The sequence below is a fragment of the Panonychus citri genome, unplaced genomic scaffold (genome assembly GCF_014898815.1).
Source record: "Panonychus citri isolate SS breed McGregor unplaced genomic scaffold, ASM1489881v1 Contig00144, whole genome shotgun sequence".
NCBI classification, from domain to species: Eukaryota; Metazoa; Arthropoda; class Arachnida; order Trombidiformes; family Tetranychidae; genus Panonychus; species Panonychus citri.
The window spans coordinates 998,450-1,024,639 of record NW_026515549.1 but is presented as its reverse complement, the minus strand read 5'-3'; the positions used below and the strand labels follow the sequence as shown (position 1 = coordinate 1,024,639).

At 31.2% G+C, this 26,190-nt stretch overlaps 3 protein-coding genes across 5 annotated transcripts; 1 reads left to right on the top strand and 2 right to left on the bottom strand.

Moving 5' to 3' along the window:
• Positions 1-123: 123 nt before the first annotated feature.
• LOC128396452 (inverted formin-2-like) lies at positions 124-8,518 on the bottom strand. 3 transcript variants are annotated; one of them, XM_053357042.1, is made up of 9 exons: positions 7,156-8,518; positions 5,711-5,890; positions 5,271-5,386; positions 4,268-4,931; positions 3,162-4,197; positions 2,355-2,455; positions 2,217-2,287; positions 1,985-2,157; positions 124-1,919 (listed from the first exon to the last, which is right to left on the bottom strand). In XM_053357042.1, exons 2-9 carry the CDS (start codon positions 5,778-5,780, stop codon positions 134-136), a joined length of 4,017 nt encoding a protein of 1,338 aa, XP_053213017.1. In that variant the 5' UTR covers positions 5,781-5,890; positions 7,156-8,518; the 3' UTR covers positions 124-133. The 3 variants fall into 3 exon arrangements, with proteins under 3 accessions (XP_053213017.1, XP_053213018.1, XP_053213016.1); XM_053357043.1 differs by having other exon boundaries at positions 5,711-5,884; XM_053357041.1 differs by lacking the exon at positions 7,156-8,518 and having other exon boundaries at positions 5,711-7,135.
• A 1,249-nt stretch (positions 8,519-9,767) lies between these two features.
• Positions 9,768-10,868, top strand: LOC128396486 (apolipoprotein D-like). Its single transcript, XM_053357080.1, has 4 exons — positions 9,768-9,973; positions 10,049-10,176; positions 10,235-10,305; positions 10,386-10,868. Exons 1-4 carry the CDS (start codon positions 9,860-9,862, stop codon positions 10,724-10,726), a joined length of 654 nt encoding a protein of 217 aa, XP_053213055.1. The 5' UTR covers positions 9,768-9,859; the 3' UTR covers positions 10,727-10,868.
• A 118-nt stretch (positions 10,869-10,986) lies between these two features.
• On the bottom strand, positions 10,987-13,280 carry LOC128396471 (blood vessel epicardial substance-like). The gene is made up of 2 exons (XM_053357064.1): positions 12,110-13,280; positions 10,987-11,994 (listed from the first exon to the last, which is right to left on the bottom strand). Exons 1-2 carry the CDS (start codon positions 12,143-12,145, stop codon positions 11,113-11,115), a joined length of 918 nt encoding a protein of 305 aa, XP_053213039.1. The 5' UTR covers positions 12,146-13,280; the 3' UTR covers positions 10,987-11,112.
• Positions 13,281-26,190: the final 12,910 nt, after the last annotated feature.

Genomic DNA, 26,190 nt, shown 5'->3' with positions numbered 1-26,190 from the left:
ATTTAGTTCATTTTCAATATACATATTAATAAATCTCAAAATATTATCAGTGAAAATATAGAAAAGATTATTTTAGTTACACAAATTTTATGAATAAATGGCGAAATTTGATTTAATTTGAGATAATATTTGATTAGAATCTGAATCTCGCGAGATTAACTGTTTTTTGGGTTTTAGCGGCTGATGACGAGGTTTGTCTCATGAATGACCTTGGCTCACCATTTGACGGGATTTGGTTCATTCGTCTAACTGAATATTCGGGTGGATTTTGAACTCTACGTTTCACAAGATTCGGATTAGAATCTATGAGATTGGACGAGTTTGGACCATTATTTAAATAGCTTTTCGATCGGTCGTATGTCGATTTGGCTGCAATTCGATTAACTATACTTGGTGGAGAACGTCTTAAATTACTTGTACTTCGAGCAACACTTCGATATAAACGATGTTCTAATGGATCTCTTTTCGTTGAATTAATTTTATTAAGTCTATTAGTTGATTGTAAATCTTGTTCTGAATCATCGTCCGTGGTTTCCGCTTTCAGGGGCTTAGGTGGAGTAGTTAAACTATCTTTTCTGACCGGAACTCGTGATCGTGAACTTTTACCATTAAACAATGAAGACGAAGATGATGAAGATGAAGATGATCTTCCGATTGAGGACATGATTTGTTTTTCCGTCAATTGAACTGGTTTCACATAAGCTGCTGTTGAATTGTTACTCGTTGGTGATAAAATTGAGTTTCTCCTACTGTTTAATGGGCCAATCAGTTCAGATTTGATTGAAGATGATGACGACGATTTCGATGAAGTTTCCAATACATTCGGTCGACGAGCTATTCCGTTACTATTATTCTCTTTCGAATCTTTTGTTGTCTCGATCTGAGTTGGTGCTATAACTGCTGTTGGCTGATTCGATTGATTGGTGAATATTAGTCCTTTTGATCCGCTGTTTTCACTCGAGTCTAAAGATTTCCAATAATTACGAGCATCTTTCGATTCCTCTTTGTCCACTGATGTTCCAGTGGTTGTATTGACGATTGGTTCTTGAGGTTCAACTGAATTCTCGGAACAGTTGAGTAATTTTCTATTAGAACTTTTAATTGAAAATGACCTTCTACTTGGCGTGAATCTTTCAAATGGACATTTTTCCTCTTTCTCATCGACTTTTGCATCTGATTTTAACAATTTAGGTTCTTCGGGAATCTCGAATATGTTACACTCAATGTCACCTAATCGTGTATTTGAGGAGTAGAGTCCATCTGAATTTGGAATACGTTCTCTCGCAGATTCGGGGTGATACGAATTAACTGTTCGAGTTGTTGATCTTCGACCGCTTCCAACTCTTCTTAGTGATCCATATGCAGAATCGTAAATTGATCCAGATAAATCATTGGTGCTTTTGAGTAGTTCCATCAGCCCAGTTGCTAAATCGTCATCAGTATTAGACTCATTAAGAGCCAGTCGACTCGCTCTAATCTTAGGTAAAGTATTACTTCCGGATAGAATGAGCTCTCCACCGTTAGCTTCCGTTTCAGTTATAACGTATTTACGATTCTCATTGGTCAGATTTTTTCTTCTTCTTTCATTTTTAGCTTCAACTTCACGTCTTCGCTCATTTTCATCACAGGCCAATTTGAATCGTTGGCAAAATGAAGCAAAAACAGAAAAACATTCATCCAATTTGAATGTCGATATATCTTCACAAAGGAATTGAGCCAAATCAATCCTGGTTCTTTCGATTTCAATTTCTATGGAAACAGTTAATCTCTCGATCTCTTTTGATGCTGCATCGAGAAATCGACTCATCTCAACGAAAAAGAGTTCTAAACATCCTTTCAATGACGATATTGTCTTTTTCAAGCTTGTTATTTTACTCGAAATCGCTTTGATCTCATCTTTTAATGAGTCAACCGATATCCTGTAAACAAATAATAACAATTAGTCGATTCGTAGACTCAGATCAATAATCGTTGATTGACTTACTTAGCAGCTTCTTCAAAGCTATTAGAACACTCAAGAAACCCATGAATATTTTTCTTCACTGATTCTAAAGCTACGTAATGGATTAGACTGAATCCTGGTTTATTACCTCGAATCTCTGATAGTTTAGTCAAGGACATCATCTTAAATCCAACAGCATCTCCGGCGTATCCTCCCTACAATTAATCAAAAACAATTAAAAATCCAATAGCATCAAACATTAGATTGTTCTTACCGAGTTGAGAAAGTTTCCAGCAACAAGAATTAAGTACATGACATTTCGTAGATTTTCATTTGTTTTGAGCTCTGTAATTGGAAGAAAGAAAACTTGAATTAACAGAATTCATCGAATTTTATTAGAATAATAATTTACCGTTAGCTGCTGCTTCAATTATCGAAATCGATGGTTCTAAGGATGCGATGTTAGAGTCAAATTCCTCCTTTACGAGCATACATTCAATTCGTAATTGGTAACTGGAAAAATAATTCGTTTCAATTAATCAGACTGATTATTAATCCAAATTAATGATTATCATCATTTTGATACTTTTGTCTTTTGCAAACCTACAACTTTTTAGTTTGGAAAACTGTACAAGGCCATTTTCAAGGTCAATTCAACCTAATTGTTTTCATTAATCTAACCATTAATTATCTAATACAAGGTTAATTTTATCAATTTGTTGATAAATTTTTCGTTAATTTTAGACGATGAAGAGTTAGTTAAATGATGAAAACCCACGGATTAATGTCAATCAATAAATGATCACTCTAATTAAATTGATTACTTGAACTATAAGACTGTCAATATCAAGCAAGGAAGTTGTTAGAGCGAATACCAAATCAATGTAATCTAGTAATTAGATAATCACTTATATGGATTGTTTTGTATTATTATTGAATTAGATAACCAAATAGCCTTGATTGTGGCCTTTACGAGTGTTACTAATTCAGTTACTCATGAATTTTTCGCCTTCGCTGACTAACCGATTCGCTGCTTCATATTTGTAATATTGTTTCTTTCGTGTTTAGTTAATTTGTAGGATGATAATCAAGTTGGAATCAATGATTCATTCTCATTAGTAATTGATCTCTTCAATTAACATCTTAGTTCATCAAATAGTAACTTATGGGCCTTAGATATTAACCATATCTTGGAAACCATACTGATCATTTTACTTACTTGGGAATTTGAATCAACTGAGTTAAAAATTTCTCGGCGATTGGCATTCGGTTCAAATCATTGATATACTTTTGTAATTGTTGCTTCTCATTTGATTCTGGTAATAGTTTCATTAGACTTCTTAATCTTTCTGCTCCAATTGACCCATGGTCGCCATTTTTAATCGAATCAATCAGTTCTTCGGTTGATCCTCGAAATTGTTTCAAAAAGATGTTCACTGAGAGCGATTTCTTACCATCTAGAATATTGAGATTAATTGTTTCAGGCGGAGAGATTTGATTGGTTCCATATTCGCCACTGTGTCTTTTCATTATTTTCCTATCTAAACTGCCGCAGGGGGATGTCGATAGTCCATCGAGTACTAAACGATTCGGTATTGGGGAACAAGAGCCCGAACTAGAATCAGATGAATGAGTGTGTATATGAATATGGTGATGGATATTGTGGCCGTTAATTGTTGTATTTGGTTGAAACGATGAGACTGATGTTAATGATGAGCATGAAGATTGTAAACAACCAGAAGCAATTGAAGATGAAATTGATGATGCGTTTGATGTCGAGGATGAAGATACATGTCCATTAGTAGATGTAGATAATGTTGAAGAAACTAATGAGCTATTGGGTTGACAAAAAAGCTCTTCCAAAGAATCGAAATCAACGGATAGAGTTTTAATTGCTGATTTTTCTTGAGCCATTAAATTCCATAGATTAGATTGATTCGATTGAATCACTTTCTGACAAGGAATTTTCACCCAATTTAATGATCGCATTTTACTCTTGGGCTTTGGGATATCGAAGTTTGTCAACTTGAGGTATTCAGGTTCAGAAGGAGTCGATGCAGATAATAAGGGTGAACAATATGAATTGTTCATTCCAACAGGAAAACAGGGTTGACTTGAAGACATTCTCGATGATGGAGGAGGAGGCGGTGGTGGTGGTGGCGGCGGAGGAGGAGGAGGTGGAGGTGGAGGTGGCGGAGGAAGGGAGGGTTGAAAAGGAGTCGATTCGAGAGACGCTTGTGGTGTGTCATTTGTTTCTGAAACAAGTAAAAGGAAATTGGTGTTAATCAAATGATAAAGAGTCAGTTTAATGTAATTGATATTCACCTTGAATCGGTTCAAATTTAGATTCGGCTGGTGACAATGGCCGACTGCAATTGCGAGAGAATGATTTTTGAGGAGTTGTTGGTGATGCTAAATTGATCGGCGATGATAAAGCGCTTAATCGAGAACCTGAGGTTGGGTCAATCGATCCTCTTCTTTTGGTGTGCCAACGGATCAATTTATCTGCATCATCGCGAGATTCAATCAATGTGGTTGCTCGATGGACTAAAGTTGATGCAGTTTCCCAGATAACTGAAGGAATATCACTAGAACCATAATCGATGGTAAGTAAATGTTGTAATAGATGAAGAAATGGCGTTTCGTATTCAGGCTGCCCTGATACTTGACGGAGAATCGTGAAGAATATGTCCTGATGTGAATTAACATCTAAAGAATCAATGTTATCATCTGATTTCCTCTGTTCTTCAAAAAGATCAATTTGCTTCGATAGTTCATCATTTGTTCCTTCACGACGAATTTCAGAAATTAATTGAAGTAATTTAAGTCCAATGAATTCATTTCTAACGGAAGACCTTTCCTTCCCGTTACCCGCTGATATGATTAAACAATTGATGAAGGCCAATAGTTTGGTCTTATATTCCAAATTCTTAGCATTTTGAAGCTCATCTACGATCACTTCAAATCGATATCGAGTTCGTTTAAGTGCCTATTCGAATAATACAAAAAAAATAAAGAGTCAAAATTCAGATTAACTACAATTTGTCTGATTGAAAAGTTAATTGTTCACAATTTTCCATAGTAAAGTTTGTTAATCTCTTAATTAAACAATTAATGTTCCCTTTCTGTTTCCATCTGATCAGTGGATCAGATGTTAATCCAATTTACCTGAATGTTGATTCAAGTATAATGTCAATCAACTATTACAATTGAATTAATTAAGTTTCTCATTGTTGTCTTGCTTAACTGTTTCGAGTCCAATTCATTTCTATTAATTGATGTTCAATTCGTTGATTCTCAAGAGTAATTTACTCTAAATTGTGATTACCTGATAGTGATTAAGGGTTTGCAGAGCTTTCCAATGTCCATCCTTACTATAAACACAAAGAGCCGATAAAAGGTCAAAAATTTGCTTTTTTATGGTTCGATTGGTGGTGTCAAGAGCTGTGATAATTAAAATAGGAGAAAAATTAATGACAATTAACCTTATTTTAGATAATTGTTTAAATGTGATCTCAGTGGAAATACATTGACAAATATGGTCTCTCTTTTCGGATCAAGGTAATTATTTAATTGTTTCCATCAGAGAGACAACACTCAGAATTAATTTATCTAATTAGTCTCACACTTTCCATTATGCTTATGATTGCATTTAAGGTGTTCACTTTAAGGTAACAAACAAATATTTGTCATCATTGATTATCAATTAATCAGGTAAAAGTGTTGATACTCATTCTGAGAAGACAATTGAATGGAAATCAATTTTACCTGAGGCCAATTTTTCTGCATAATTTGATTCGTCGCCAATGATTTGTTGTATTCCCAACGAAGTGTCCATTATGGTTTTCAAGCAATTGAGAACTTCCAATTGTAAATAAGACCATGCAAACGACGGTAATTGTTGATTGTTATTCACATTTGAAACATTTCGATTCGAGTTTTCTGAAACTTTCAAAAGATTAAAAAGAAGATCAATACCATTGATCGGCGAAGAGATAAACGCGTTGATCAGATCAATAGACAAGGACATTTCGTGACGAAGATTAGCTAAACACTTAGCTAACGAAACCGTGTTATCCTCTGATGGATTAGCCAACAGAGGGATTAAGCTCTCTAGATCAAAAGATTTGATGTGAGGTCGATTTGACGACAATTTATTCAAGTGATGAAATCGATCAGTGGAACTAAATTTAGACGAAACACCGAGAGATGCGATTGACTTTTTTCGAGGCAACCGATTGAGTATCGGTCCTAATGATTTTATGTCATTCCAATCGACAACTGATGCTGCTCGACGATTTTGTCGAGCTGAACGATAATCGTGTTCATCTGATGGACTCAATATTTCATCTGAATCTTCATCATTCTTATTCATTGTTAACTTTTTTTCTATTAAAAAATTTTGTTCACTTAGATTGTTAATTTTCTCAGCTTGATTATCTTGATTAGAATCATTTTCGGAAAAAGATGAAGCCATTTACATGACATTTCAATTCTGTCCCTTGGTCTCAATTATTCACTTCTAAATTGTTGATCTGAAACACTAATTAAAACGTTCAACTGATAAACTCAGTTAAGCACCAACACTTAATTTCTTAATCACCCACAATAAGATTGAAGGCCTTATGTTTGATTAGATCACATCAGAATCATTTGTTCACCAGTTTACTGGATTAGTTAATCAGTTGGATCGATGAGAAGTTATTTCAAAAGGTGAGATGAAGTTATAATTATGGAAAAGGTAAAGTTAATGAGAAACATTCACAATACAATTGAGACTTTATGACAAATTAAACAATCAAGTTAATTGAATAAACTAAATGTAATTTTACCAGAGAAAAATGTTCACATCATTTCCTAATGATGAGAAAGGAGCAGGAAGATGGAGGAAGATGGAGGAGGGAAAGGAGGAGGAAATGATTGAATTAAAACAATTAAACTTATGCTAAGTCAGGTAGTTGACTGAATTGATTAAAATCTTACAATTAAGTCTATTGGAAATCAAACTAAGGTCACAATTGTTAAACGGGAGTTTTAAACAATTTACAAGATCAATTCGACTGCTGATTGTTAACAAAGCCAATTGGATGTAATTGAATGATTGACAATCAAAAATAATCATCGTTGATGTCTAACGAATTCGTTTCACTGTTTATCCATGATGATGATCTTTCTCATTGCAACGATTACGAAGTTTAAAGTTAATCACTTACCTAGTCAGTTAGAAAACACATTGGAAATAATTAAATCACAGATGAATTTTAAATCGCACAATTGAAGCTGAAAATAAGAAGAGTCACTTTAACGATTGGAACTGAAATTGTCCAAATAACTGAATTTATCTTTTTCGATTAGTAATAGAAAATGAGAATCGAAATGAGAGAGAAGGAAAAGATTAAGATGCTAACAAAGGTAGGAGCCTAAATCGATTAACTGAAAAGTTTTGTTTTCTTCCTCCGCTAACCTTCAAAAGATTAAAAAGGAGAAGCGATTCTTTATATGGTCCATCGCGAAAGAAACGAATCGCTTCGAGCTATTAACACTGATTATTCAATTTCAAATAGAACAAAGTTGGTTTCAAACTCGAATTTCAATTCAGTCTTCAACTATTTCGATCATAAATGTATCCACTTTGTTATGAGGAGGGTTCGTGGAAATAGATTCTAATCAAAGTGATAATCAGGATGGAAGTCTGAGTTGATCTAAGAGACATGAATAATTAGACGAAAACCACGAATTCGAAGTATCTCTCAATTCATCCATCGTATTTACGAACAATAAACCATTAATCGAATTTATTAATGGCCGAATGGGTTTACTTCAATTCTTCATATCCGGATAAATGATTCGCGTTTTTAATGCTGACACTTCAACACAGGCCATAGACCAATTAAACACTTTAATCTAGATAATTCTTTGAATTTTTATGATACACTACAATTTAACTTCTCATTGGACATAACCATTTCCTCCTAAACGTTCACGATTAGCTCTGAATTTAACTGGTGGAACCAAAGTGCTTGGAGCATCATCATTGTAGTCATGATGATCTTCCTTCATGAATTGCTTATCGGTGACAAATCTTTTCGGTGTCAATTTTAATCGCACGTCATCAGGTCTGTACACAGTGTACCAACTCCGATATCGTGGCATCACCCGCTGGTTGGTCGCCAAAAGTTTGTCAATGTAAAAGAAATACCCAAAAACGCCAACGAATGCATGACCCAAGCCAATCAAAGCGATCGGATGTCGCTGGTAACATTTCTTCACGCTCACTATTATCTTCAGATGCAAGGGAAGAGCACGAAAATTTGCAGTTGTGATCATGATGACAAAAAGTCCAATTAAACTAATCAATCTTCTAATTGGAAAAATTAACAATTAGAAAATGAGAATTAATTTACTAATTGAAGAAAACCAAAACAAAGGTTAACATTGTTTACTTTTTCTGACTATCGATCATCGTATCGATTTTGATATCGAACATTTTCGCGGAAAATTCAAAAAAATAAACAACTAATTCGATTAATCCAAATACTAATAATTGATGATTAATAAACATAATTTTCTCGCAAAGTTGAGATTTTGGTCCCGTGCAAATTAGAGTTGAAAATCTAGAACTACATTTATTATACTCGTTATTAAAGATATTGATCGATTATCGAAAGATTTATTTTTAGGTCCACAGGCGGCACTTAGGAATAGCTGAGCGAACATATTTTGTGGTAAATTCCTAACCAGGTTCTTATTGATGAGAATAATCAAGAGGTTAGCTGATCATAATTACGTTTCAATGACTTATGGATAATTAATAATTAGTTATGATCTTTTTAATGATAAACCATAACAACATAAATTGACTCCAATTGATTAATCAGCAGTTTGTTTCAATTTCAAGGTCGTTTACTTTCATTTAGTGTCAAATTTCCGATCAGGTGAAATTGGAAATGATCAGAATTCGATCTGAAAAAGTAGAGACTTCGAATAATAAAATCAACAAGATGAAATATTCTTCCGGTTTACTGAGAACAATCATTTACGTTGACATCAATCAAACAGATGAAAATAAGATAATTTTGATCCCATGAAAACACTTGAATAAGTTCATATCTTGAACATGATGATATCGAAAGATAACTTTCAAAGCTTCATTTTAAGTACATGGAAAACTGATAATGCGAATGGTAAACAACATCATGAATTGAGATTCTCTATTTACTCGTTCTTTTTTTTGAACTCGAACCGATTTCGAGAAATGTAGCGTTCTAATTATTCATGAGCAGTTTCGTAAAGTTCACGAGAAAACTTTTGATTTAGTCAGAACACTCAAGTTGAATATTCTTTCAATAGATTTTCAATTCTTTTTTAAATGGACTGTTTCGCTTCTCGTTAATCTCGATATAAAATCCGGTCTATTTGGTTGATAAGTTCTCTGATATCTTCTTGCCTTTCGTTCTAAAAAGTTTAAGGCTCAAATTCAAATGAAATTGAGAAGGGAAAAGCCGATGATCAAGTTTAATTCCATTGGAAGATTAAGATTAACATCGAATGAAACATTTCAAGCCTTTTCTAAGAAATAGAAAAAGTTTTGAGCTTATATGTTGACACTGAGAATTATTGATTGAAAACTTGACCAACCCAAAGTATTTCCTTCATCATCTTGTCAGATTAGTTTCTTATCATTTCATCACTTAACTGCAACTTCTCTCTCTCTCTCTCTCTCTTTCTTTCTTTCTTCATCTTCTCCCGTCTCTTTCTTTTCCTCTTACTTATCTTCTTTTATCTTCTCTCTTTCTTTGTCTCTACCAGATAAAAGCTTCTTTCAAAAGCAGAGCCATTTCATTTCCACCAACACTTTACCTGTGTCAAGTTCCCATCAACGCATCACTTTAGTATTTCTGTTAGAGACCCACCGAAATGTTTCCTCTTTTATTATTCTCATTCATGTTCGTTACCTCTTCCTATGGACACATACTCAAAATGGGAGACTGTCCAGAAGTTGAGGTCATGAGAAACTTTGATATGGATAAAGTAAGTAACCAATTGACTTTACCCAAGACATTTGACCCCACAACCTACTCACCTCTCGATCTTTGAAATGTTCAGTTCCTTGGTAAATGGTTTGTCCTACAAAAATTCCGAACCATGAGCAATTGTATGGCAGAAGATATAACTAAAGATGAACATGGAGCTTATCATGTTGCTGAATATCTCGTCCCATTAGGAATTCAAATGTAAGTATTTAAATGTTGTTTAAATTGCGATTTTAACTCTTTCTCTTCTTCCGTGTAGACATCAAAGGGGTAAAGTTGAATTTTCCAAAAATGATCAAAAGTCTATCATGAGAATCGACTATCCAATAAGTGAGTATTTTCATCATTTAATTAATTTGGATTGACAATTAACCCTTATGGTTTTGATTTTCCGTTTCCCTGATCATCAGCAAGCCCATTAGGAAGCCAAAATTATTGGATTATCGATACTGATTATACTTCTTATGCTGCCGTTTGGTCATGTCAAAAAATCTTATTTGGACATCGACAATCAGCACAAATAATGAGTCGAACTCCTGATTTGCCCAAGGAGAAAATTCGAGAGCTCCGATCGAAATTTGAATCTTATGGAATTAACGAACACGATTTCAGTTTTATCGATCAAAAAAATTGCGATTCCAATGCAAACAAACGAACTGCTGCCAACGAAACTAATTGCGCTTCTTGCATTAACAGTTCTAATTTCGGAATGAAACTTGGTCCAGTTCGAATTTTAACCAAAAGACGGTGATGATATTGGTCGAATTTCCCATAATTCTATTATTAATTGATCTCGATTTGTTTTAATCGCTTGATCATTTTGTACACTGACCGAAGAACTGATTAAAACTAGCAAAAGTCTTCCATTAAAATTGACAGTTAATACAAATGTATTTCTCAAGTTGATTATTTTCATAGAGATTAATTCAAGACAAGATTAAGCCTTCGATTAACAATTCAAGCAAATGAGATTGAATAGAATCAAATTCAAGATATAACATTGGCTATCGATTTGTTCAAAATGATTCTCGTTTGTTTAATTAGTTAAAATGCTTACAATTGTGAGTCGCAATTTAAGTCAGTTTGAACTTGAAGCTGTAATCGTTTAACAATTTACAAGCTAATTAGCAATGAGAATTATTGACCATAAATCTTGTGAATAACGTCTTTTCCAATGAAAGCATAAACTACGGATTTCAATCGATCACGAGTTTCTAACAGATCTACAAAACTTTCGATGTCCCATGTGATTATTTTCGATGACTCAATGGCTGTTATTGAAACTTGGAACTTATCAAACTCTCTAGGAAGTAGATACTTTCCATCATCGCCTTCGGGCACAACAAAACTCGTTTCCTCTTGATTATCTTCATGTTGGAGATTTTCCACTTGATGATGTCTTACACTTTGGTGCAATGAAGATGAAGACGTTTTGTTGAAATAACATGACTGATATTTGAATTCTACAGAATCAACAAACTCATTGGGTTCAATTGTATGGATCAAGATTCTGTTGAATGTAACCTGAAGACTTCCAGTCAAAAGAATTGAGATACTTTGACCGATTCTTGTTGAGCCTTCACTTGAATATCTATGATTAGCAGGCAAGTATTTGATTGTTCCCAATTTCACCAAGTCTAGAAAATCTCTCGGTGCAACACCCAAAGGCTGGAATACGGATGAAAAAAGTTCAACGAGATGCTGAGGAATTTTATTGAAAAATCTTTGGACAAACATGTAGATCAACTGGACACCGTTGATGAGCAGAAAAAGCGAATACCAATTAATTATTGAGTCTAAACCATAGATCCATTCATCATTTGATCGATAATTTATCCAAATCAAACCAATGGCATAGCCGAAAATGACCAAAAATTTGTTCGAATATTTTGTTATATTGAAATTCGCGGGAATTGAAAAAGCCAATAAAATGATCGTTTGGAAAACAGAAAAAAGCGGTTCATTTGAACCGAACCAGTTCTTACATTCTCTTGGAGATATCGAATATGTTGCAGATCTCTGAGGAATAATTAATGAAGCTAATTAGCGACATGGAATAAATAATCGCTCATAAAGCCATAAGGTCATTTTGTCGGATCAATTAAAACAAGAAAAGCAAAATGAAACAATTTACCTTAAATGTGAAATCATTTGTTGTGTTCATTTTCATTTGGAATGACAAAACTATCCTTTCATGGTCCTTTCATAATTCATGATATTCTGAATGAATAAAGTTAACAATGATGAAACATTTGAGAGGAGGATAAGTTGATGTCCATTTATATGCCATTGGATAGATTAATATTCAATGGACAAGGTGAGGAGGATCAACAACCATTTAACATAAATAGGATGATGATAAAAGTGATGATGAAGATGAAGTTTTATCATGTGAATTTGATGCTGCGCAACATATATTGTTTACTCAGCCAGAATATTGATTGAATGAAAATTTGATGTTCATCATATGATTTGCTTTGCTTTTGTCCATCAATTGGTCACTTGGGAGTAAATTGAGTCAGAAAATGACACTTTCATTGTGATCAAATTATATTGAGTTACTTTTACTCTTTAGTTGATAAAGTTTCAAAAATTATAGATCATTAACTATCATTAAATTGGTCAGTTGATTCTGAGATTATTATTTTCATGCAGCAACTCAATTGAATTTAATTGGAGTTAATGTTGAGTTAACTACTCTTATTAAATTTTATCCCGATAATTGTTCATTTTAATCTGGTAGATTTAAAGATTGGAGATGAGATAAGATGAGAATAAAAAGAAAACACCAATTAAGGCTTAGATTTACGTGTAATGTGAGAGGGCATCGAACATGAACATTTCCACTGAATTAATGGTGTAAAAGAATCAAGTTATCGCATTTCAATCCATTGAATCAACCAAATTGTCCATCATGAATATTATTGACTTTTACCAGAATAAAAATGAACAGATGAAAATTGATCTGGAACTGGTGAATCTCGTTGTTTCATCTTCGCAATCGTCATCATCTTTTGTCAAGTTAAATCAACTTTTAACTCTCTCTCTCTCTTTGAATATCATCACAATTATCTTGTCAGCCTCTTTCTTCATCTCAATTCTATGGTTCATTTAACATTGATGTTCTTTCCTATTGAACAGAATCCAATCATCTTAACCTATCATCATGTCAGATCTCAGGTAATAAGCGCAGAAATAGAAAAAGATTCATTTATGTAAACAAGAATTTGACCAGTTGACCATTAGATTGACCATTAAAGTTATAATTCTTTTGTTGATATTTGTCTTTTCTAAAATTGATTAACATTTCCTCATCAAATTGTCACTTATAAAATCATTTTTCAATCAACAAATGAAAACTTTCAATCATCGATCAATGCGATCAATGATTGACCCTCCATTAGATATTAAGTACAGTCGGTTCACTTAATTTAGGTGTTCATTTAGCTTAAGAATTACAGATTAATGATTAGGCAGTAGAAAAGTTTGTTAGTCGATAGTTGATCAGTTATTGAAATGGTGAAATCTGAACAATTAAACTTGAGAAACTCAAGTCAATTGAATAGATTGTATATTCCTAGATGGCAGTGGCATCGAGCGACAATCAATTTGATTATCAGATTATAATGTGATTAGTCGGGGGAATATTTAAAATGGATAATATCCTGCTCATCTCTTATTACCAAGATGAATTCACAATAATGATATGGTGTCTCTGTAACATTATAATGATCAGAAGAAAGGAAAAGGTGTGGTAAATATAATATGACATCTCCATGTTTCTCTCGAGAGTGAGAGATCCTTTTATTGGCTCGTGTCATTGATACCCTATTATCAAATATAATTGAATGTCGCGTGCATCAGATTATCTTATTTCCTTTCTTTATCTTTCCAGTCACAATCACATTTATCACAAGTCAAGTTATTGAACCAGCGAAAGAGTCAAATCATAACAACGATTCAATTTCCATCGTGTTGACGGACAATCAATGAACACCCAATCGCCTCGACGCGTTTCAAACAACAAAAAACTAACCGACATTTCCAATGATTCCCTATGAAAATGAGATGGAATATTCATGAAATAGCATGAAAAGATTAGCTTTCTTCTTATTGTCTGAAAATCATTAAATAGAAATCAAATCGCTGTGAAAATGAGATTAACATGATTTCCTTTTGGATCAATGGGAAGAAACCAGAAAATATCGGACTTATTTGGCGATTCAATGAGTTGATGAACATCAAGTTATGCATCATTAGAATCAAGATTATCATGTTTCATGGGTTTCACACTTTAAATTGATCAACATCAAAAAACGATGACAATCATCAGGATGTTTCTTAAATATCTTTCAAATCTTCCTCTTCCTCCCACTTTACATCAGTCCTCCTTTCAACTGTCATCACCATTGGTGTTCAATTGTAATAGTCGAAAGTGTGAAATTTAGATGTGATTGATTATCATCATAAATGTACATTGATTGTTATGATGAACATGTAATCTTTTGTTTCATGATAATCATTTCCAACTTCAATCAAACTGATAATACTCTCATCAAATTATACATTTAAAGTTTTACAATTCACTTTTCCTCTGATATCCCAAAGTAACCAAAGTATAATCATCATCATCATCTTCATCTTCATCTTCATCATGATAATCTTGATAGTTACTATTAACATGTTAAACAAAAATTACATCAATTGACATTTAAAGTGTTGATCGTTGTAGTTAAATTTGATTGTGAAAATAGTGATGAAAAACTTAAATTGCAATGTAAAGAACCAGTAAATAACAATTACAATCAACTTAAAGTTGACAAAAAGACATTAAATGATAATGGTAACGAGTTGAGTTCACTAATAACAATAATAATAATAATGAGCGAAAGATAATTGAAAAAAAAATGTAACAATTATTAATAGAACATTGAATCTAATGATAAACGTTGTTTGTTGATTGCTGCTTTTTTTGTTGACTTAACCACTTATGTATTAATATATACATTTCATTGATTAGCTTAACAGGGAAGATAAAGAGGATGAAGATGAAGATGAGGAAATGATGATGATGCGGATGAAGATGAAGATAAAGACGAAGATAATACACAACTGATTTAACCCAATCAATGATATTATATCCATGTTGATGGTAAAGTAAACATTGGATTCAGTTTAATTTCCCTTGAGATTATCAAAAGAATCTCTTTTTTGTTGTTGTTGTATTCTCAGATGATGATAATGATAAAAAACCTCGATTCTGATAGAGGAAGATGCTGATAATAATAATGACGATGATAATTCTGTTGATTATCATCTAACCACACAGATAATATGATATATTTATCATTAGATTGTTAATGTTTGTCATTAGATAACAAAGCCAAACATCAGTAATCATTTACAATAATATGATATATCTGATTGTCCAATTCAATTGAGCTCAATTGAATGATCATGATACCTGAATTCTAGTGACAATCAAATTATCAGATTATTACAAAGTAATTTTTTTCACTAACTAAATGTAATCATTTACAATTAAATGGATGAACCAATTTAACTCACGAATCAAAATAAATTAAAGTTTATCAACATAAAAAAAACTCCAAAAAAAAAGTGAAACCATTATATTTATTATTCATCTAGAACTTTATATATATAAAAAAAGTTCATTGTTTAGTTGATTTGATTCGTGAATAGAATTGAATTATTAATTTTTTTGTTCATTGGTTATTCAGTTTAAAGTAATTTAATGATTGAGTTGAAACTCAGGTTAATTTATCATAACTAAACAATGTAAATATAGATTTTAATCATAGTTGATTAAATTGTTTCCAGATATTTATTCAGTAAATTGAATTGTATTTATCTGGAAACAATTGAAATTTATCAAATCGGTTCACTTTCTAATCATTGATTGAGTTAATCTATTTTCATATTATCAAATTTGATCAACTGGGATTGAAATGATTCCCTTGAAACTTCATTAATCCACAACGATTTCTAATTCTGATGATTTATTTGTTTATCAATCATGAATTAGAAATTATTATTACATCTTAAGCATTTGGATGCTCTCGATTTTTATTTTTTTTCTCTAACCAAATTTGATGAATAATATAAGAGTAACATGGGAATGGAAAATATTCTTATTTGGTTATTTTGATTGAGATAATTTGCGAAATTTTCTTATTTGTTATTTATAGGATTTCCATATGATATTAACGCTCTTAATTTTCTAGATTATTATTAGATTATTACAGTTATCAGAGTAACAAATTATCTCTGTTAACCTTAAGTAACAGTTGATTCTAATAAATATAATAAACATGAAATAATAGCAACAGTTAATTGTGATTACTGTTCCTGTTTTCATCAAAATTCACTTGAGATTTTGCTCTCATGTATATAACAAGATAATGATGAGAATTGCTGTTGTTGTTTATAAAAATGCTCATGAAATCCCATTGGTTTAGCTACTCGATTAACATTAAGGTAAATATTATGTTGAGTATAAATATTAGATTGTCAGATCGTAGGATAGTTATGATTAACCAATAAATCTCAATTTAAGCTTTAACTTAACACCAGATTGACTCTGTAAATCTTATCATCATCATCAACATCATCATTATCATCATGTTATCCTCATCCATGATCAACCCACTTTTCCTTGGTTCCCTTAGTTGCTCCTCATTCAAAATTAAAATTAACTGTGAGGGTAAATGGTATTAAGTTGATCATTAAATGTGATAACATTAATTATTAACATTCTATCATTTCCATTTTCAGTATTCTCTCAGTGTAATATTAGTTAAGACCTACAATTGCTTCTGTATTTGTAATATACTCAAGAGAGAGATTGTGGTTATCCTATAACCGCATCAATTTAATAATTAATTCATAATCTAAATCAATAATTCATCAAATATGATAACAACAATATCCTTGATTAGTGCGAATAGAAACAAATCAAAGTGATCATTTCACTTTTGTCTTCATTTGTTGATCAAAATTTCATTTCGTTTCATTGTTAATAAGTTTAAGAAATTCAATTGACTGTTTACATTAATTGTTTTAAATTTAATTCAATTTCATCTATTGATCAACCCAATCGCATTCAACATTTTCATGTATGTTAACCGTAATTTAAATTACATTTAATCGATTGATGAGCAAAATTCAGTTCGAAACCTTTAACCTTTGTTGCCCTTTTATCAAGCGCTTATTTCCAATTACGAATCAATATTTTACCTTATTTATGTTAAATTGACACAAAAAGATAATGTTACTAAAAGATATCGAGAATTAACTTGGAGTTTTAACTCCCACTTGGCTGTAGAAAAGAACAAATATAAATAGAATAAAAAATAGAATAAAAGTATGAGAGAAGAGAGAATTTTGGAAAAAAAAGAAAATCAGATCAACAAGATGTTCTCTTTCTTTGTTATTATTTCTATTAAGATAAATTCTCTTTCCTATTTCTTTCTGGTTCCTTGGTTATCATGGAAATTCAATAGATTGAAATAAATAGAGTCTAAGAATATGTTTGAATGTATTTGTTTAAATAAGAATCGATTACAAGAGTAAATAGTAAATCAAATGTTTACCATTGGATAGAAACAAACAATGTTTCGGCAAATTGGAAACTAATCACGAATCGATTCCATGTTATCATGAAATTTATCTTCTTCATCTTCATTTTCATTTTAATAATTTCAGAGTATCACCAGAGTGAATCATTTAATGAAAAAATTCACCATGAAAAGAGAAACGTTTTTCTGTAAATTAATTAAATTGTTTACAGATTGAATAAGTTGTGCATCGAGTGTGATAAAAGGCTTACACTTAAAAAGTTGTGATTAAATCATCTTATCATATTCATTGGAATTAAATTAATGAATGAAAACATGAGACTTATTATAATTGTCAAAGATTGGGAGACTATGGGAATCAACAGAATGAACAATTTAATAGATTATTATTTTTTTCTTCTCGATAATCATTATCATTGAAAAGATTGTGATCCATAATATGATAACATGGGATTAAGTTAATCTCAAATTGGACAATTATTTTATAACCTGAAGGCAATTTAATTCTCATTGTTGTTGAGTATTAATGATTTAATCTGCGATTCTTTTTTTTTCCTTGAGATTTAATTTCTCTGCTTGTTATCTTAATATTGCCAGAGATTCACAATCCCATTTAAATGGACAATTATTTCATCTCAAATTCTGGCATTTTGTTTGGTTCATTTATTGAATAACAGATTAGATTTACGTTGATTGTTGTTGTTAAGCTGAATTACGTTCAATGTTCAATCACTGAAAACTGCAAGTAAACTCAATTAGCAGTGTTTTGAATTTAAATTAACCAAAGATTAGTTGTTACAATTGTTGTCATTTAATTGTTACGACTAATTACCCTGAGAATGAACGTGATGATTGTTCTTTTAGATTCGAGCAACTATAGAATTCACTTGTCTTTGGCTGTTGATGTTTTCCATTGATGCAAAAGTGAGTTGAAAGATGAAGATGAGAATGTGACAAGATGATGAACATCCGAGTGAAACAATGAATCTAATGAAGACAATTATTATTATTCCAATTAAAAGAAGAAGAAAACTAATGAGAATTTCGCAAATTAAGTATTGATAGTAACATGGAAATTGTATTGAATTGGATTGATATTTCGATGCCACAATATACGATTAAATTGCGATTTCAACGATTGGAAATTTTCTATGATAAAGTTAATTCACTTTTCCATTTTGGCTTTTTGTTTTGCTTTGATTCTCATCTTTTAACAACAGGAAACAAACATGGCGGTCACGCAGTTTTGATTCTCCGTAAAAACCGCAAAAATGATGATTATCTTATTTCAAGCAAAGGTCAGTATCGAATTACTTGTTGACCATTAAACTAATTATAACCATTGATTAGTTTGTACAGTGAGAGTGGACAAGCAAAAGAAAAGATGAAAAAGAAAAGTCCATCATGTCAACTTGGTGAATGTACAACTTTGAGTGTTCATCATATCTCATAATCGTTTAATCATCAGGATGAATTATCTTAATTTATCAAGCAATTTGGTTCACCAAGTGAGCACCATGTAAGTAGCTCACTTGCTGTCGCGATAAAATTTACTTTCTTTCATCTTTATCATCTCTCTTTACTCTCTTTTGTCTTTCTGTCTATCATCTTAATCTTAATCTTCACCTTTATCTTAATCTTCATTTCAAGTCTTCTCGGTGATGTTATCTCCAAGAACTTCTCACGGGATGAGAAGAGATTGGTTGCAGTCCAAAAAAGAAAAGACCTCCAAATGTGATGAATAAACTTCTTTGTCTTTGGTAATCATGAAAAGCAATTGTTTCAGACCTAATGAAGATTAGGATAATCAACTAATAATCTAAATTATCAACAATCATTTAGGTAATAGCTCAACAATTTGATTAGATTACTTTATCTGCCGTTTATCTCAACCAACATGAAACAATGTTAATCAGTCAGTCAATCAATCAAAATACCAATGTAAATAGTAAACAGTAATTGATTGAATGATTGTCAACAACGTAACAAGTTATCAAGGGATCTGATTTGTTGATTCTCTGGATTCGAGTAAAACTCTTATTGATTAATCAATTGTTGATATCTTGTTGAACTCATCTTGTTTTATTTACTGTTACTTCAATGATTACTATCAACGAAACTGACCAAAACCTTTTACACTGTCCGAAAATTGGCCAATTGATGAAATGCTGAACTGACAAAAAGAAATCAACTTATATTTGGAAGATTAGAATCTTTTTCATTGATATTTTATTAACAGAATAGTAATAATCGCTGGACAATTAACTTGGAAAGTCAAATTCGGTGATTTTATAGTCCAAGTCTCGATTCTGCTGATCCGGATAACATATTTATAAGTTTATCTATTCAGATTCTCACTCATGGTGATCATCGGTTGAATCAATGAAATGAAAAGGGTTAATTTGATTAGTTAGTTACATAGAATTGAAATGAATTGTTGACTTTTCTGGTTAAATAGTAGTCGTGATTATAATTGATTTGGAGGCGAAAAGACATCATCATGTTCACCATTGATTGTTGTTAGTTTAATTTGTCTCTCTGTTAATATAATCAGCAAATTGTTTACAAATTGTTATATTACATTTGCCATTGTTATCGATTCGCTTCATTTAGTCTAAATTGTTGTAATGTGATTGTGATACTTTATATATGTGTGAACAAATCAATCTTATCCAATTAATATATATTAGATTAAACGAACACGCGTTAATTCATTCATCTCATGAATTGTAATTATCTAAATTAACATAATCATGAGCAAGTTAATCGATCTCAGGGGAAACTGATTTAAACTTGAATTATTATTATTACTGAAATTGCAATTTGATTAGAAGGTTAAACTCAATTAATTATCAACTGCTAATAAGTTACACTGATTATCCAATGTTTTAGTTTCTGTTAATCTTATGGTTTAATTACACTTATCATTCAGCTAATTGTCACTTTATCATTAATTTCGCTCTGATCAATACTTTGGATCCTCATAACTAAAATTCCTCATTAACTCGAGTGTTGAGATAATTTAACATTTTCGCCTTTGCTATTTGTTTGGATAGAAGATTAAATTACTATTCATTTGCTGAGAAAATGTGATTAGTTATTCACTTTAAACGTTTTCTTCACAATCATCTTCGCATTTATATTCTTCCGTTTCAATGAGCAGTCAAATCACACTATTTGTGACCTGAAGGTCGCGGATTTTGACACTTTTTGTGTTAACGGTCATTAAATGGGCAATAGTAACACCGATTCGTAAGCCCAGTAGCACTAAACAATTAACTATAAGACTGTAATTCGAAACTCGAATGAAAAAGAAACACATTTGTAAACACAAAAGAACGGAAAGAGATCAACTTGAGCGATGATGATGAACTCGTCATGTTGACAGGTCAAATTGGAAACCTCAGATTTGACCTTTTACCTCTCTTAAACTCTTCTATTTTAAACAGAGACCATCATCATTATTTAGAGTTTATCGTTGGAAATAAAGTAATTCAGTTAATCAAAGTAAAGAAAGAAAACAATAACTGAGATTAAATTACTCGCTCGTTCCTTTGATTGATTGAGTAAATTTTATTGTTCTTCATTCATAGAAACTTATCCATGTAAATATCTTAAATTATCTTAAACTGTATTCGATCATTTTTCTAATATCATTTGTTTGTTTCTGATTGATTAAAGAAAAACGTTAATTGTTCAGAAAGATTAGATTCTCACCTTGAGTTAATATCAATAATTGATTATCTTTCTCATTATCATGATCGTAATTTCATCAAACATGAGCCAAAGGGAATGATGATTTTCCTTCAACTGTTATTGAACAGTAATCTGATTCCTGGAATCAACCGTTTCCTATTTTAATGATCAACTTAATCATGATAATTTATTGAATCAATGAATACATTTCATCATTTACTTGGAGCTGCTTCTTCAATGAATGATAGAAATTGATAATAATAACAATCGATTTGCTTTCAGTGATCATATTTCACTGATTAACTTGATCAGTTGTATTACCTTTATGAATGATAAAAAATCATCTCTTTCATTTAATCAGCGAAAAGAGCATCAATTATTATTTATCAGCAAATTACTCAATTATAGTGATTTTGATGTTTCCTTTTCCTTTTTCTAGACGATGAGAATAGTCAATGAACAAGATTGATTGTTTATTGAACTATTTCCGTTTGTAAACATTGACCAAGTTTAATTAGTTTGTTAACTTTTGTTTGTTGCCACCAAAATTAATTGATATTTTGTCAATAATTAATTTAGGAAATCATTAGTAAGGATCAATCTGTCATCAAAATTACAGTTAAACTGTTAACATAAGCAATTGACTTTATGCTTTGGTTTATTTACAAATTTTTCGTCAACTTAATTACAATTTTCATTCAATTTAATTAGTTAATTATAATGTGATGTATGTAAATTTTTCTCATTTCAATGTTTCCTCTTGATTCCCTCATCATGGTCTACATGAAAACATGAATATCTTTTTACTTTCTGTAAGCATAAAGAAATAAATTGTTTCTATTTTTAGTGAATCGTCTTCCTCTTTTGGGTTAGATGAAGATGCAAAGGTGACACAAGATTTGCTCATCTCCAAGATGACAAACATGATGCTGATGGTGAACACTTATATTCAGCTCTCACTTGGACAGAATCACAATTTGTTAACATCTCTTAGCGTAAAAATATTTACCACTCAATTGTCATCAACCCTTGAATTGTTATTATCAAATTAGCTGTTGAACAGCAATTAATTGATGAATTAAGGTTATTAATTATCCACGATATCTTTGCTTAATCAATGATTATGATGATAGATGGATCAACAAACAGAATAACAAAATCAATCAATTGCATTTGAAGTAATAACAAGTTAATTCAGCTAATCGATATCTGATTTTTGCATCACCTCAACGTTTACCTGGTGATTGTAAATTTAAATCAGTTGATGGAAACTAATCCAAATTTAAATGTTAATCAATTTGATTATCGACCAGTGGATTAGATGAAGTTGTTGGAAAATAGCAAAGGTAAAAGGGGAAGATTAATTATTAAGATTAAGATTTTCCTCCATCAATGTGATGAGGAAACTTGATTGCAATTTCTAAGAAGAGATTAACAAAAAGATGATTGGTCATCTCCATAATATTATCGGAAATGGATAGAGATAAAAACGGAAGCAGATGAAATTGTTGTCCAGTTTTAAGTGATTAAATTCATTTGGTTTTTTTATGTCACAAATGAAAGATTAGATTATCGAAATATCTTCATGTTAATCGTGAATTTTATAATTATAATCACAAGGGTTCTTGTTGTTTGATGGATCCATCAACTTGGTGACACTCACTTTGACACAACATGAGGAAAACATGTTCATCAGAAGCATTTTAATCTCAAGTTTATCATGTTGATCATCATTCAATTGATAATCAGATCAACAATGAGATTCATTTGTATGAACAAATGTTCATCTCAATGATAAACAACGAGTCTTTTTTATCATCACAATTTAACAACATAACAGTTAACAAATGTATGAGTTTCAACTGCCAAGAAAAAGAAATCAAATTCAACCAATAAGATGAAACAATTAATAATCTTTTATTTCAATCTAATTAAGTTAATTAGGAATTAATGAGTAACTGTAAGTAAATGAAATCGTTTCAACGAATTATTATAATATTATAATATTTTCTCGAATTTCTCGAAAAAACAAATTGTTCTAACAAAAATTGTATTCACGTAAACATATGAACTTAATTAATGTTTCCTTTCCTTAATTGTTGTTGTTCGTCATCTTAAATTGTTTATCTACTAATACAATTAATAAAATATGATTATCAAGTTAACCTTTGCCATGATCAAGTCGAGTGCATCTAATGTTTGTTAACCTAACAAGTCGCATGTAATTTGATAATTATAAGCAATTGAGATGCTCAAGGGGTTGAATTGATTAAAGAATAAGGTTAATTAGATCAACATTGAATCTCCTTAAACACTCACAATTAGATTCATTGTTTGCCTTTTTCATTATTCTAATCTTCCTTTTATTGGAAGGTTATTATTAACATAAGACGATGATAATGGATAAAGTTGGTTAATTAAGTTAATAATGACAATCATTTGATTTCTTAATTATAACACGAAACTAATTAACAAAAATTACTCATTGTTAATGATCAAGTATTAAATAGATGATGAGAAGGGAGAAAATCTATTAACACTACATTTAATTTAATTAATACTGATTAATCATTTTCACCACATTAATAATGATCAATTGTTTTACTCTGATTAGTAAAACTCTTACTACATGAAACTCAATTAATCTTTTAATTTGACCAATTAACTGAGTCATTGATTCAGGAAAATCTCTTGAATGGTTTTCACTCAATTCACCGATTCGATCTTCATGGATTCATCTTGAAATTGGTTGATTGGTGAAATTGAATCCAATGAACAATTTAACTTGAGATAATTTTGTTAGATTATAATTCTGTCCTCATCCATCTTCATTGATCCTCCTTTAAGTGGTAATCACCTGATTTAAGGATCATAATTGAGCCATAAGTTGAATTGGATCAAATTGATGGTTTCATGGATTCACATTAAATGGCTTCGTTTTTTTTACCTTACCAAGGGAAGAAGATGAAGATTCTTTCAGGGAAATCAAAGTAAAGGATAAACATGATATTCAATTGATCGGGTAATTGGTGGAGAAATAGAGTATTAATAGATTAATTTTAAATGAACTGAAATTCGATACCGATAGAGATTCAATCATGTGTTCCTTTAACAAAACTTGGAGTTTTCATCAGCATCAAGTGAATTTTGCATCTCAGCTGATAATTCACTTAATAGGTTATTCTTTTAATCTCAATGAATTGAGAAATTAATGTCTTCAGGGGAACCTGATCAACTATTGAGATTCCACTTGGTGACTTTATCAGGTTAATATACGAAAACATTTTATGGATTAACGGAACCATTTAGTTGAGCCTTAATGTTACATTTTAATAATTTAAAGATAATCAGGTAACCAAACAAATAAAGTAAGATAAGTTTTGCTTTGGTAAACATTATCCCGAATCCAATAAAACACTAATCATACATGGACAAGGATATTATTATTAATGGTAATTTTCATGTGATTTTATTGCATATTGGGACATGTTTGATAGGTTAACATGACAATGGACAATCAAATTACAAGGTGAATACTGAGGTTGGGTCAATGGACTTGGAAGAGACTTGGAGAGAGGAGGAAAAGATGAAGAGGATGAAGAGTATGGAAGAGGATATTTGGAGTATCATTTCTGGATTAACGATTGATTATGTCACCTTGTTTCTCATTAACCATCATCTCAAATGCTGAAACAAACTTTTGACACTTTTCGCTTTGATTTTTGATAATCTTGACAAGACTATTTCTCTATTTCTCTAATAATGAGATAATTAGTGAGAAATTCATCCAACCTTAATCATATTTTTCTGTTAATCTGGTTCACTAGATTTCATTGATAAATTAGTTTGATAGTTAGTAAATTGCGATCCCTCAGCTCAACTCAATCAAAAAGTTACAATGATAATTAATGTTAATCATGAATTGATATTAAGCCTCTAATCCTAATAAGCCAATTTCCACTCAAGGGAAACGCTGATAATGAACCATAAAGTCATTCGAAACTCTCTATTGGATTAAAGTTTTCCTATTGATCAGTGAAGATGAATAACTTTTTATTTTTATTTTTCTTCTTAACCCAATTCATCATTAACACAGCGGGTTCTCATTTCCGTTTTCCTCCTCGTCCCATCGCTTATGTGAATATTGAAGGGATCATCTTCTCACTTATATCCAACAGAGTTTAACAAAATGTTCAAGTGATTAACTGATTGCAATTGACACCAAGTATCAATTAGTTATTCATATGGTTAACAATATGTGAGACTTATTAAGATAACAAGTCGCCCAAATATTTTGACAAAACATTAACTCGAAAACTTTTGCCAAGTTTCATTTTTGTCTTGAACATTATTGTAATTACGATATACTAATTGTAATTAGTATCACTTTACTCGAACCATTAAAAGATTAATGATAATTTGATTGAGTTAAATTAGAATGTAATCTTGCGAATAATCAGAATCCAAATGGATTAATTCACTTGACTTGATCATAAAATTAACGTTAAATTGCTAACCCCAATTAGATAATCGACAAGCGAATTAAGATGAAGGTGAAGAGAATGTGAGTGAGAGAGATAAATGGAAGATGATGATAACGCCTCATGGGAAGATAATGTGATGAGGAAGATATCACATTGTTATAAATACATGGCGATTGTTCTGAAAGTTGCCAAAGAGAAAAGAAAAAAAAATAATATGAGAAACTCTGATGAGAAGATTCATCATATTATGTTGATTATATATTAATAGACAATTCGACTATTAATACTTAACCAGCCTTTGGCATCTCAAGTAAATGAGAAAATGAGTAAACGATAAAGATGAAGATGAAGATGATGAAATGAGGTATCATCATCATCATCCAAAGCATCACTTTAAGATAAGTGTAGCATAGTTAATCCTATTTGATTGTTTCCTC